The 15,374-nt window shown below is 43.8% G+C and overlaps 1 protein-coding gene across 2 annotated transcripts in view; it reads left to right on the forward strand.

Moving 5' to 3' along the window:
- The window catches only part of Sv2c (synaptic vesicle glycoprotein 2C), a 131,184-nt gene that overhangs the window by 49,808 nt on the left and 66,002 nt on the right, over positions 1–15,374 (forward strand). For both annotated transcript variants that reach the window (XM_038323560.1, XM_038323561.1), the window contains exon 3: positions 1,906–2,057. In XM_038323560.1, coding sequence (XP_038179488.1) covers positions 1,906–2,057 — 152 coding nt within the window. The remainder of the gene's footprint in view (positions 1–1,905; positions 2,058–15,374) is intronic.

Below are 15,374 nucleotides of genomic sequence, written 5' to 3' on the forward strand. Positions count from 1 at the left end.
ATATATATATATATGTTTGTGTGTGGTATATGTACATGTGTGTATTATATATTATATATATATATATATTTGCATATACACATATATTTGGTTTTTCAAGGCTGGGTTTCTCTGTGTAGCCTTGGCTGTCCTGGAACTCGCTCTGTAAACTAAGCTGGGCTCAAACTCACAGAGACCCTCCTGCCTCTGCCTCCCAAATGTTAGGATTAAAGGTGTGTACCACCACCACCTGGCCTAAAACAATATATTTAAGATAATAGTTTGAAGCAAATATAAGTAACACTTTCTGAGGCAGTTGTTCCAAAATTTAGGGTCAAGATGTTTTGAAATTAGAATGAAATCTATGATTTGCCTACCACAGTAGACAAATTTTATCCCGGCCAGCAGGATATGAACTGTGGTCCCTGATAAACCTAGGGGAGAGGAATGGAGGGGCAAGAGACAAGGAAAATGACAGCAAGACAGGATTTCTGATCAAACTACCGTTTATTATTCCCTCAGAACCTGTTATATAGCAAACGGGCAAGGGGGAGGAGAGGTGTGTCAGGTCTGCTGGAATTCAGGCCTGGAGACATCCCTAGCTGATAGGTAAATACTGAGGGTCTGTGCTTGTTGACTAACAAAGGAAAATGCTAATGTTTCCTAAAAGCCTGGTGCCTGCAGGTCTCACTAGGCTAATGTCCTAGGTCCCAAACTTGCCTGTAAAGGTGAATATCTTACTTGTGAACTTAAGATGGCTGTAAACAAAATACAGACCTCAAAATACAGGTCTTTGCTTCTGGCAAAATTTATTGTTGTTGTTTTCGAGACAGGGTTTCTCGTTGTAGCTTTGGAGCCTCTCCTGGTACTTGTTCTGTAGACCAGACTGGTCTTGAACTCACAGAGATCCGCCTGCCTCTGCCTCCTGAATGCTGGGATTAAAGGCGAGTGCCACCACTGTCCAGCAAGTAGACAAATTTTTAATTGTGTAGTGTCAACACGTGAGTCTTTCACTTGAATGGTTTATGCACTAGTCACACTATAGCTTCAAGTCAGTCAGCGGCTCTTATAAGAACCCTTTCTAGGGGAATGGACAAATGGCTCAGTGGTTAAGAATGCTTGCTGCTCTTCTAGAGGACCCTAGTTCAGTTGGAAGAACCTACATGGGTGGTTCACAAGCACCTATATGTAACTCCAGTTCCAGGAGATCTGACACTCTATTCTGGTCTCCACGGGTACCCACACATATGTACACACACACACACACACACACACACACACAGAGTAAAGTATTTTTAAGACAGAGGAATGAACGAAATACCATACTTGATACAAACCCTTATGTTTGTGCTCATTCATCTGTCCTATCTCCTGGATAAAGGTTAGAACCAACCTAGGAGGTGAGCCCGTCAATATGTCTGCCAGCAAAGCACATCAGCCCCATTGGGCTGCTGTGGGGGAACAGGGACTAAGGATGGCAGACAGCCCCCTAGGGGTATTTACAGAAGAGCCCAAAGTTCCCACCAGTCTATGGATGAGACACATGAGTGCTTCTCCTCCCTTCAGTGAATCAATCAAGGTACTTATTTTAAAAACACCACAATGCTGTAACTTTTAATAAATATCATGTAGACTGTCCAGCACTGAGCACAACCCCCATCTGAATTGCAAGCAAAGCTGTAAACCACATTAGTGGGGAACCACTGCCACCTTCTGCCCACATAGCTTAATTGCAATTCCAAGTTTGGGTGAGGCAGTGTTCGCCATGGACACTTATTGTAAAATGATAGAAAAAAATGCACCTCGCTTGCTGTGCCAGGGATGGGAGAGAATGTGCATTGCTAGCATTGGCTTCGGATTTGCCCCTCCCTCCTCATCTTAGCTGCCCCAGGCCCAATCTCATGTGTTCTCTGCACCTCTTGGCAGGATTGGAGGCGCCATTCCTACAGTGTTCTCCTACTTTGCTGAAGTCCTAGCCCGGGAGAAGCGGGGTGAGCACCTCAGTTGGCTCTGCATGTTCTGGATGATTGGCGGAATCTACGCGTCAGCCATGGCCTGGGCCATCATCCCACACTACGGTAAGGGACTGACCATGTTTCAGCTTCCCTCGCCATCCTCTTCCTCGCTGCCCTGAGCTCTGGCTTGGGGTCAGTACTGTCCTCGTCAGGTGTCTGCCACTCATAATGCTCAGGAGGCGTTCCTCTCCAAGGGGAGGTCTGTATAAAGACCGTGTCAAATGGTCCTTTGGGCATGTGGGTAAAAGACGCGGGACTTCTGTGCTGCGCTTGCGCAGTAAGAGTTGGTGGTCACCCCATCCTCCACTTTCCCCATAGCTGCGATTCCTTCAGGCTAACCCATCTCTGACACTGTCTGTCTAGATTCAGAGTCAGGTCCCAGAGGTTGAGGATTCAATCACGCACGACTGACCCGTTTCTGATTCTTCAGATGCCAGCTGCAAGACCAGGCCTCCTCTGAGTGACCAGCTAGAAATTCGAGCTTTCCACAATCCTCTTCCTCATGTGCAGTTGGTTTTTATAATGGCTCAAAAATACCTACCTTGAATTTCCCAATTTATTATCAAGGAGGTTACAGAGGATACAAGCGAGCTGCCAGATGCCAACATATGGGGAGAACAAAGAACCTCCACACCTTCTCCCGGTTCACCATTCTCCATGCGTTCAGCAGCAGTTGCTACCAGGAATCACAATAGTACAGTCAGTATCAGCATCTGCCACTGTTGCTACCAGGGATCACAATAGTACAGTCAGTGTCAACATCCGCCACAGTTGTACCAGGGATCACAACAGTACAGTCAGTATCAGCATCTGCCACTGTTGCTACCAGGAATCACAATAGTACAGTCAGTGTCAGCATCCGCCACAGTTGTACCAGGGATCACAACAGTACAGTCGGTGTCAACATTTTTCTCTTCTGTCACCCTCACTCTCATGTATTTGCTGTAGCTACGGAGCCTGACTTAGGGTTGAAGTCAGATTCCCACAATTCAGGAGGGACACAGACACTCCACAGGGCATTATCCGGAGTGACCACATCAACCATCAATGGCGTTTATACAGAAGTTAGAGATGTGACCTCCCACCTCTCTTGAGACTGTCATACACTTCAGATGCACACAGGCACCAGGTCTGTGTCAGCCAGGCCCTGTCTGTCTTCAGACAACTCAACCGGGAGAGGAGCAAGACTGCGTCTCATAGACCATGATCTGCAGCACATAAGCGGTGACCACTGCCTAGCCAGTCTCTAGACCCTCTCATCCATCTCTCCTCAGCCATTGCCACGCCTGCTTCCATGAGCAGTAAAAGTCCCCGTTCTGAGCAATACTCTCAGCTTCAGAAAGCACAAGTTTCAAGTTGGTTCATCTACAGACAGTGAAGTACAGAAATCAACAGAACCCAAGAATCAAACTCAGTGTGCAGGAAGAAGGAAAACTACCTCCCCTTCCTTCCTCCCTCCCTCCCCTCCCTCCTCTCCCACCCCTTTGAACAAGCTACAGCTTGTAAAGTAGAAATACTGTATAAATTAAAACTGCATGTGACTTCAGACTGGGGGACCAGGGATGTGTCTCACTGGCAGGGTGCTTGTTGGACATGCCCAAGGACCTGGATCCAGACTCCCGCACTGAAAAACAAACAAAAACATGGCCTACTCTTAGTTCTTAAAATCTGAGAAACCAGACCAAATTAGATTGCTTTTTAAAGTCACTTGCTTGTTTTCTATTCTTATTTATTTTGAGAATGTACAATTTCTCATGATAAAGCATAATTTTGAGAGGTCTCCAGCACACATAGACAGATGTAGGTATCCCAAGGTGCTGTTGTTTGCTTTGCTGTATTGAGCACAAATATTGTGTCGCTTTGGTCTTCCTTCTGATAAACCTAAAAAGTTATGCAAAGGCCAAAGCCATATTTAAAAACAAGAACAAACATCAAGACAAGGATTGTCATGGTCTGTAGAGAGCTTCCCTTTGCCAAGTGCTGAAGTTGTGAATGACATGCTAGCTAAGTGGTAAGTTTTTCAAATTTAGTTTCCAGTTGATTCTGGGCCAAAGGTGCCTTCGTGTGGCCAGTTCCTTCAGAACTGTCTCCTGTCACCATGCAGGGAAGCAGAGATTGTCTCCTTCGCCTGGGACCTCAGGACCTCAGCCACCTTCAGAATGTTAGATTGGAGTGCAGTGTTGAGTCCAGGCTTCTCTCAGCTCAGATTAACACGGAAAGAAAGACCCCCTGAGGGTTACTCTGTGGGAACTAGAGAAGGCAAAAAGAAAATGCAGACCTTCCATCAAGTCCAGCCTTACCCTCCATGGTTCTCAGAGCTACTGCTGGTCCACTCACACACAGCCTTTTTAGCCATCAAAGTAAGGTGCTTGTGGCTAGTAGGATGGCTCAGTGGCTAAGTATATGTATTGCCTTTGCAGAGGACCTGAGTTCACTTGACAGCACCCACATCAGACAGATTGCAACTGCATGGTAACTCCAGCTGCAAGGGTACCCAGCATGTCTGGCCTCCATGGGCACTGGTGGCACTCATGTGCACATACCCTCACCACAAACAAACACATACAAGTAATTAAAAATAATAGAAATAAATCCTTAAAAAGTAAGGTGCCCTCTGGGCAGGCAAAATTATAGCCCCATTCATCATTTTTGCATGGGTTCCAGGGAGATTGCTCTCTGTCTCTGTCTCTGTCTGTCTCTGTCTGTCTGTCTCTCTCTCTCTCTCTCTCTCTTTCTCTCTCCCTCATTCACTCTCCTCTTTTTCTCTTCCTTCTCTTCCTCCCCTCTGTTCCCACTTAACCCTCTCTCAGCCAGTCTTCTCCTTTGTCCTATCCTCCTATGACACCCCCTTTCCTTGGCTATAGCCAAACCTCTCCAGAACTCCTTGGTTCCTTGGGTTTATTGCAGATCCCTTCCCGGCCCTCCCTTCCCATCGTATCACTCAGGGTCTCATCTGCAGGCCATGTAGCTGAGGCCATGTATTAACTTCTGCAAGCTGTTCATTGCTTTTCTTTTGTTTTCCCTGCTAAGGATTCAGCTCTTCTGATTTGCCCTTGCACTTCCCTGTCTTGCAATTGTGCATGGCCTGATGGCCTGAGAACCTTTTTCTTTGCCATGCATCGGTGCCTAATACACAGGAATCAGCATATGCAAGAGCTGCCATTTTAATATCAAAAAGGACAAACTGATTCATCCACAACTAACCCGCCTATCAAAACTAATCCATCTCTAACTAACCCATCTCTGACTGTCATGGTAGAAGGTCACACATCACAAAGCCACTTGTGAAAAGTGAGAATGCAACAAAATGAAATGTCTGGGATGACTTTGATTTTGATGATGTGGGTGGAACCTTGAGAAGTAATGACCTGGGCACAAAGCAGTCACGGAATAGTAAAATCTTGGAGCCGTATTTTCTTCAAGTCTTTCCATGGCCATAAGTGTAGAGCCAACAACACATCACCTCAATCAGCCCTGTCTGCAGGTTAGAACCAGCGGGGGGAATCCTTGTGAAACACCCTTGCTGGAGTCACTGCTGTGCTCTTGGATGGTAGAGTCTGGTTTGCTTTTGAAAAGTTAAAATCCAGAAGCTCCTATGTTACGGTATCTGCCAGTGGGCCTCCTGTCCTATGGGTGGGTTCTTTCCAGTGCGCTCCTTCCCAGAATCCCCTGGCCAGGTGCTTAAGAATTGTCTGCATCTATGGAAAATATACTTTTCTGGAAATGTTTTCAGTAAGTTTTCTACTTCCCGCAATCAAATCAGATCCTCTAGGCTAAGGGCTCAGTGCTGTCTTTATTCTTATTCTTTTTAGCATAAAGTAACTATGACTGACAAATACAAATTATATATAGTTGATGTTCACAACCTAACTTTGTATACATGCCAGATGGCTCAGCCAATAAAAGCTCTTGTCATAATCTGAGTTAGACCCTGGAACCCACATGGTGGTAGGAGAGAATTGACCAAAGCTGTCCTCTGAACTCAACATGGCCACCAAGGTGCACACACATCTACACACATACACATCATAAGGTAAATAAATAAATGCAAAAGCAGTTTTAAAGAAAATTAACTGTTTAGGGGGAAGCTTTATATTTTCACTGGAAATTCTGTTTTGTATGAATGATCCAGAAGCCCATAGAAACAGGAGCAGGTCATTTGCTCCTCCTCCGCTTCTCCATCCTCTCTCACTGAGGAGATGTTTGAGGACCACTATCATTGTAGGGCTGTGTATGGAAGCATTTGAGAGCACAGCACAGTGACCTGAAGTTGGGTGTTGATTTTCTCAAATGGAGGGAAAGTGTGGATAATCGACTTCCACATTGCAGATATGCTTCAGGTGGATGAGCACACACATTAGCGTGGCTCATGCACACAAGGCTCTCTTGACGGCCCCTATGCCAGGTGCTTCTTTCCTGCCTACGGGGCACAACCATCAGTAGGGAGCCTGAGCCTGATGTCACTGAGATGCAGTGGCTCCACACAAGTCTCCAAGGCAAAGGAGACCTTATATTTGGTCCAAGGATTCTGAAAGGATTCTTGAGCAGTTAGATACACCACCAGGGGTTTTGATGGCTTCATGGCCTGGTGACTTAAGACACAAGCTGCTAATGCTGGGAGCTAATGCTGGGAGCTAATGCTGGGAGCTAATGCTGGGAGCTAATGCTAGAGAATGGGATCGGCCTAGTTTTTGTTCCAGCATCAGATAATGATGGCACTTTCCCTCACATTATCAGTCTTTGGTAGAGTTGAAACCTTATCCAGAGATGGGTAGTTGCTAATATCTGAAGGTTTCCAGCATAAAATCTCACACCTATAATCCTAACACTAAGCAGGGCTGAGACAGAAGGATTGCCATCAGTTCAAAGCCCTCTGGGCTACACAGCACATTTCTGCACAGCTTGGGCAACACAATGAAGCCCTGCCTTGATCTCCATCCCCTCCTCTTCCACTTGCCCCACCTCCCTCTGCCCCACCAGCTAACTAGGTGTAGGGAGTGTGGCTATCCTGGGTACCCGTTCTCAAACCCAGGTTTCTGGTCTCAGTGGAAACTGGCTTCCAGGACATAAAGGAACATGGCAGCTTTCCCTCTGTTTCAGAAGCTGTTATTACAATGATGGTATATATCTGTGGGCTACAATATTTATGTTGATATTGTTCATTATAATCATATAATTTCTCTGTTTCTACTGTATAAATTCTGAGAATAAAACTCCACTGTTTATAGCAAGCAACTCTACCTGCTAAACCATCCTGCCAGCCCCAGGTTGATTTTGTCAGCACCTGTGAATCTCACAGTGACGAACGGGAACTGGCAGGTGACTATTTGTTTTGCTAATACCATTTTCTTAGATATAAACCCAGGAGAGGCTGGACCCTGTGTGCACCTAGTTTTATACCCTTGAGGCATACTCTTTAGATCTGACGTTTGTTTGTTTATTCATTTATTGTTATATGTGGGTGCATGTGCACACGCATGTAGTACAGCAAGCACATGGATGGAGCACAGGTGATAACTTACATGAGTCTGCTCTCTGTTTCCACTATGCGGGTCATGGAGATGGAAACCAGGTCAGCAGGCTTGGTGGCAGGCATTCTTTACCAGCTGAGCCAGCTCCAAACCTTCTCAGGCATCTTTACATTGTTGCCTATGGTAGCTGTGCCATGCTAACAACATTCCTAACAACAGAGTTCAAGAGCTTCCTCTTTCTCTCCATCCTCGGCGGCAGCGTGCATTGTCTGTTTTAGGGGAGCTGTTCTGGCTGAGATGGTGGTCTCCCACTGAATGTGGGTGGAAACAAGCAGCTTTTTCAGAAGCAGACACAGCTCCGATGGAAAAACCCTCCCGACAGTCCCCTGCTTCTCTCTCTCTCTCTCTCTCTCTCTCTCTCTCTCTCTCTCTCTCTCTCTCTCTCTCTCTCTCTCTCTCTCTCCATACTCTCTGGTAATGAGAACACATCAGCATTTAATGGAAACCCAATTACCTTCTGGGGAAAATGGGAACAGGGCTGACTCATCACTCTGGTCCTCCTACCTGAAGCTTTCATTGAGGTCCGGATGCAGGGGCTACCACTTCCTTGCAGTGCCGTCCACTCCATTACACTTCCTGTCATTCGGTTTGATTGTGCGTTGGATGAGGTGTACATCCCAATGAGGAGCAAGGATGCTCAATCAACTAAGGGAGGGAATTTTCAGCATGAGGAGCCTTGGCCCTAAAAGCTCACACTGAACTCAGCACCCAATAACCCCCAGGCTGTGTCTGGCTCATCCCTTCACTGTGAGCATCATAGAACCAAACAGCACATCTATACAGCTCAAGTCCATCCTGTATGCCACCCCCCTTCTGGCCTCAGAGAGATAGTGGCCTGGAAAATACACATCTTCCTAATGTTGTCCAAATTACACTGTGCTTGGATGAGATCAATACATCTCTCTCTTACTGAGGAGGAAGGGAGAGAAGACCACACTGATTAGGGGAAAAATACGGAGGCATCCCTTGGATCGCAGAAGAAAGGAATTGTGACAAGTAACATCAGTCTCTATATTACTGCCTCATTGAGCTCTGATAAGCGCAGTACCATTTCCAGTCAGCATTCCAGTAAGAGTCAGCCTGGTAACCATGGTAACGCCCCATAGATATCCAATCTTCAAAAGTGGCAACCACTTTCAAGCCTGTTGGTGGAAGTCTGTAATCCCAGCTACCTGGATGCTGAGGCATGAGGGTTGTACATTCAAGACTTCCCTGGGCTACATAGTGACTTCAAGGCCAGCCTGGGCAACTTAATAAGGGGTTGTTTCAAAAAATATTTAGGTAAAAAGGGACTCTGGATGTAGCTCGGAGATAGAGCTCCCTACCTTCTATGAGCAGAGCCCTGGAGCCCATCCTCAGCACCACAGGAAAACAAGCAGAGTGGCAGTGGCATTGACTGTGTGATTCTCTTCCTACTATAGATACCCAAAATGTCTATGCTTACTGTGAGCATAAAAACTACAGGAACAGGTCAAGAACGAGCCAAAGCACGTGACACTGTCCAGTACCGTGTGGGGGGTGGGGCTAACAGTTGAAACAAAGAAAGTGAACCTGGAGAACATAACATTATAGAATGCCAGGATGACCTGGAAGTCTCATCCTCCACTCATGCTCACTGGATAAGTTCATTTTCGGTGGACACATAAAATGCAAGTATGTAAGTTATTTGATTATCTGCATTGATGTCGACATGCAGGACTGTATGCTCCTGTGCTACCATCACTGCTTGGTGGCACTAAAGCTTTGTGACCAGGGTGTCATCCTTCCCTCAGACTGTTAGTTGAAGTCTACAGACCTCTTTCCAGAATAATGCTTTTGCATGCAAAAGTAGGATTATACATGAAACAATTATTGTCAAGTACAGTTAGTAAGATGTAACAATATCTGGCAACAGGTGACAGGGATGGTTACTACCGTAAAGTTAACGTGGGTATGAGGACATAAACTAGAAATCACCAGGTATTTCCTTTAGAACCTTAAGAAGCCACTGGACCCTGGGTTCAAATTCCTACATTTTATTTCTTTCTTCACATTTGTGAAAATTAGAATTGACTAGATATAAAGAAAAGCCAACTGACAGGCATAAACACATTTGCTTTCTATTCCATAAGATTGTCTGCAAGCAATCCAGAGTCGTTATCGTAGCTCAATAGTTATCACCAAAGACTCCAGTTTCTTGTAAGTGTCCTACTATTCCTAGCATGGTTTTGTTAGTTGATATTATGGGCAACACAAAATAGTAAATACATAGAAGGATATGATATACCTGTGCTCCTATCAAAAATGACCCTACCTAGCTGCAAGAGAGTCTGGGAAATATGGTCTCCAAACAGAAAGGATGGTGTAGTGAAGGTGGGAGACAGTGAGCCATCTCTGCTGTAGTGTTTCGTCCTTTCTCGGTGAAATCTTGGTTGCTCCTGCATTTTAGAATCTATTGCTATTGACCAACATGGAGTTGCAACTAACCAGAGGAGAACGGGAATATTTGGGAAAGCTACTGGGTACCTAGTTGGTGGCCAATAAGGTTGGAGAACCAGGCTCAGAAAACAGCAGGAGCCAAGAGAATCTTCTCTTAAATAACCAACATGGTCCATCAGAAAACTCAAAAAATTTCTTAGACCAAAAGAAAAGGCAATTTAAGAAAAATTACCACAAATTCCACAGTAACTAGTGTCAAAACCAGCTGTTAATTGGCTTTATTTTTCTTCATAAGTCATGGGGAGTTCTTTTCTTTGCAAGATAGAAACCTCCTATGTACCACTTGCTTTAGTGTGTCAATTGTTGCCAGATGATTTCATTATGGATAAATTACCCTGCATCTTCCTTCAGACAAGATGCTTTGTACATCCTGATGTGTGCCAGGAAGGAACCAGGTACTATTTAAAGGATGGGTATCATTTGAGTAAACAAGGACTTTGTATGTTGGTTTTAAAGTAGATAGATACTAGGTTCTCAAGATCCCCAGCCAGTGGTCCCTTTGCAGCATTTCAGAGTGCATCAGACTTACCTGGTCCTCCGATCATAGGTTTTCCCCTAGCTACACATGAAAACAGTTTTCCACTGCCAGGCCTTCATTTCTCTCTCCAAGGTAAATGCGGAGATCTGCCTTCCTGCAATTATCTTTATCAGCAGGCGTTTGGTAAGTGCTTAGGGTCTAGGAAAGAGCATTCCATTTAAGATGTTCACAGATAGCCAGGCGGTGGTGGCGCACGCCTTTAATCCCAGCACTCGGGAGGCAGAGGCAGGCGGATCTCTGTGAGTTCGAGGCCAGCCTGGTCTACAAGAGCTAGTTCCAGGACAGGCTCTAAAAAAGCTGCAGAGAAACCCTGTCTCGAAAAACCAAAAAAAGAAAAAAAAAAGATGTTCACAGATATCCAAGGACATAGGATTACTGCTTTTCCAAACTGCTGCTCTGGTTTTACCCCTCGACCAGAATGGCTAATAACAGCACACCCTGGAACTGATCATTCAGAGGCCTGGGTTCCTTCTTTGTTTCTACCACCTAGAGCAAAACTCCAGACCTAGACCCATAGAAACTGCAGTGTCTGGTGTATGTGCTATCTGATCAGGAACCCTGGCTTTTCCCTGACTATTTATGTAGTCTGGTATATGTAGTATCTGATCAGGAACCATGACTTCTCCCTGACTATTTATGTAGCTTGCTTGCTTACCCGATTCTATCCATGCTGGGAGAAAAGAAGTGGCATGCTGATTTAAACAATCCATGCCCTATTCATAATTTTACTGAAAATAAACCTTTTAGCTCTTTCTAACCACCTAAAAATGTAGTGTAGTGCACTAACCTTCTCCTCTAGAATTCCTTGATGATTTAATTCCTTTCTTAAGTAACTTTCTTCATTAAGGAACTCACTAGATATGCACTATCCACTCCCCTCTATGAGCTGTCAGCGCAGATCTGTGTGTATGTGTGAAAACTCTTATCTGATTTTTGGGGGGGAAAAGAATTACAGCCCTGGAACCTGCTATGGCTGGGGAATTGCTGGTTTTAAGGATGTATATGACTGGGAACGCTTAGAATGGGGAGAACTAATAGAACTGAGAAAGAAGAGAAAGAAGAAGAATTTAAAAATATGGATAGATGGAACCTTCTGTGAGTAGATTTTTTAACTCTCGGATTTGTAACCTCTCTTTAGCTTATTGTGGAGACCTTTCCTTGAACTCTGAAAGGAAGGTTTTTTTTTTTTTTTAATGGTTTTTCAAGACAGGGTTTCTCTGTAGCTTTGGAGCCTGTCCTGGAACTAGCTCTTGTATACAAGGCTGGCCTTGAACTCAAAGAGATCTTCCTGCCTCTGCCTCCCAAGTGCTGGGACTAAAGGTATGTGCCACACTATCCAGCCTGAAAGGAAGTCTTAAAGGCTGAAACTTTTAGGCTTCTGTAAAAACCTGAACCCAACCAGTAGACTAGATTTCCCAAGAATCCTGGAGAACTTGATCTCCAGAAGGAAGAAAAAGAGGCATTTGCTTCTAATGTGAATATTCAGATTCATTGATGTTGGGTTTTGCTGTAAGAACAAGTATTTCATTTTGTAGCATAGCATAAAATCTTGTTTTGAAAAATTAGTAATAATACCAAGTACTGGAGTCACATGAGGGAGATATTCTAGTGTCTTGATTTCTGAAGTGGTTATATAAATCTACACATGATATAATGATATAGGCCTGTCTATATTCAGCCCTTCACATATGTATGTTCCACTCCTGTGTAATCAACCAACCCTGAACCAAAAATATTCAGGAAGGAGTGAATCTGTAGGAATTGTCTACAGATATTTTTCTTGATGCTATTCCCAAGCAATACAGCAAAACAAGTAGTTACATGGCACTTGTAAACTAGTGTATATTTAAGATAATCTATAGAAGTAGAAGTACTCAGGGAGATATTGTGGGTCAGATGCAAAAGCTATGCCATCTTTATACAAGGAGCTTGAGTATCCATAGATTTTGATGTCCACGGGGTTCTGGAAGCCATCCTCCTCAGAATCAAAGGGATAGCTAAACATGTATTGTACTGTTAGACTCCTGCCTGAGGTATCTTATTCAAGTCATGTAAGCTTAGCCACTGGGAATTTGGATAAAGGTTATGTGTGATTTCCCTGTGCTAATTTCATAACTTTATGTGAATCTATAATTTTTCAAATAAAAGAAAAAATAAGTACTACCATTTTACATATATTATTAAATATATTAGATTATACCTGTATGTTTTTATATATTATCTTATTCTAATGATCTTGGGAGGAAAGGTAGCCATGTTTTTACCTTTTTGTTTTAAGGGACAACCTACCACATCAAAATGTTTCCCAGAGTGACACAGGCAGTGGAAGATTAGAAACAATATTTTGATTCTCATTTCTTCAAAACGATACCCCAGATGGAACACAGTTAAGAGGCTTTCCCAAAAGATGACACAGAAAGTGTGTGGAATCATGGTGCCTGTAGTATATATATCTGGCTGGTGGCATCTGTCCCTTTGCTCAAGTGATGCTGTCCTAGCCCCATGCCAAGCCTTCTAAGGTCTAAGCTTCATTTCGCATAAGAAAATCAAGATAACTGCGGGATTCTTTATTATTTTAAAAATTGTCATACTGAAGAGTTCATAAGAAACACAAAAGGCTTTTGTATCACACACTTCATAGCCTACAGCGTGGGAAATCCTCACCTGACCTGTGTTTCCTTCAAAAGCATCATGAGGTCTTTTTGGTCCTCTTCACACACAGCATGAGACCCGAAACTGCTTTCTCCTTCCTTTAGGACTCTGACCCCCACTCTCACATGATCCTCTTTATTATGCAGAGAAATCCAGCTTTGCCAGCTTCTGATTGCGGGTTACATGTCCGTTCTTTATTAGTCAGCTCAGCCTCCTGTTTTTCCTTATGGGGGAGGATGCTACTGCCTGGGAGGCTTATACAACAAATATTCTCTCACATTATGAAGGCTAGAAGTCCAAGGTAGGCTACCGGAGTGGAGTAGGGGGTTGGTTCTGGTGAAAGCTATCTTCCCAGCTTGCAGACAGGCACCTTCCTGCTGCACCATCACATGGCAAGAGTAGTTATAAAACCACAATCCTGCTGGCTTAGGGTCTCATCATTATGACCTCGGTAAGCCGTAAGGGTCTTAACCTCAGATATAATCATATGATAATACAGTGTTCAAGCTATGGATTTGGGAAAACACAATTTAGTTCATAACATCATTGACTGTATTTTAGAAAAAAAAAAAAAAGAAAGACAGAAGAAAGAAAGAAAGAAAGAAAGAAAGAAAGAAAGAAAGAAAGAAAGAAAGAAAGAAGAAAAAAGGGGGTTCGGAAAAAAACCTGCCGGCCATTAGAGAGCAGCTCTACCCTTGAAAGCACTGGGCTATAGTCATTATTTTCTAATATTTTTCAATACAAACTGCTAAGCCTAACTTGATAATTCTCTCTCTAAGGTATGCCCCATTCCTGTGCATGTTTCCATATTCTGAAGTAGACAAGACACATGTGAAGCTAGGGCACCGTTTTCTGGGAAGAAGTGTTTTAAAAATACCCTTACTAGGTTGAGTTCACCATTAACCTAATTAGATTCCCTCACCCAAGGCTTACAATTAGCGTCGTTATCAAGTCCTAGTAACTAACCATTTTGTTTCTAAGTGCACTTCCACCTAGAAGAACATAAAGAGCCAGCCCATCCCAAAATGCCCCTTTTTGTGAGTCACCGTCATTCCCCAGACTCTCATGAATGTTGCTGAGCTGTCTTTGGAAGCAAGAAATGGAATTTTTTAGAGCAGAGAATTCTTTCTTTGTACTTTAAGGTACAAGTTGCTGAACTTTGGATATCATTTTCCTTCCATATTTATGGTGGGGTCTTCAGAAATTCTAATTATCTTTTAACTACTCCAGGTTGGTAAGGTAAAAAGTTGTAGAGTTTACCCATCTCTGGTGGTTGGAGCCACATAATATTCTTTCATTAATATAACTTATGCCAAAACTAATTTTTTTGACATAACTTAGGAGACATTGGTGCTAAGTGAGCTATTCTCTTACTGTCTGATTTGGTGATTATGTTGTATGAACCTGATTTGGTGATTACATTGTATGAAGCTGTCTGTCAAATCAAGGTGCCATAGTTTTGTCCTGAGTTGCTTTTAGAGGGTGTCAAGGCAATACAAGGATATCTTAGCAAATGTGCCATTTGACACATGCACACTCATGACGGTTCTTATGTGGCTGATTGCCTGAGATGCCCAGTTAGCTATGCAGAATGGAGCCTTATTAGAAGAGATCTTTAAATGGGACAGCATTTAAGATAAAAAAACATTGCAGGGGATGGAACTGTTCGGTTTGGAAAGTACTTCTTCCTTAGCAGTTGTTTGGTCTTTTCTGGAACACCTCCTCACAGTTCCCTTGAGGACGGATTGAAGCGCATTTCTCATTTACTCCTCATTCTTCTGTGCGACCGTCAGTGGGCTCTCCAGATGTGCAGCCCATCTTACTGCAGGGTGTGTAAGAAACACCGGAGTTGGTTGAGGTTCTGATGGTACACTTGCCAGGAAAGTGGCGGTAAGCCTGGTGGATAGAGAAGTGGCAGAGGTCAGGCTCAAAATCTGGCAACAATCAAAGGAGCCAGAATATCACAAGAGGAAATATGGTTGAAGCAGCATGGAGTGACTGTGTCAGATCTTAAACAATGCTCTTGTGCAGTCTTGTAATAGAAAGGGTTGAATAATTGAGCCATGTGTGTCTTTATTCCTTGCCTAGGCGTCCCTGTGATTTAATGGACTGTCTTAACCAAGTGACCGGCATGTGGAAATTGGTTGAGGGCCATGGAATGAATACACACATACAAATACC

This window comes from Arvicola amphibius, chromosome 3, assembly GCF_903992535.2.
Source record: "Arvicola amphibius chromosome 3, mArvAmp1.2, whole genome shotgun sequence".
In the NCBI taxonomy this organism is placed as follows: Eukaryota; Metazoa; Chordata; class Mammalia; order Rodentia; family Cricetidae; genus Arvicola; species Arvicola amphibius.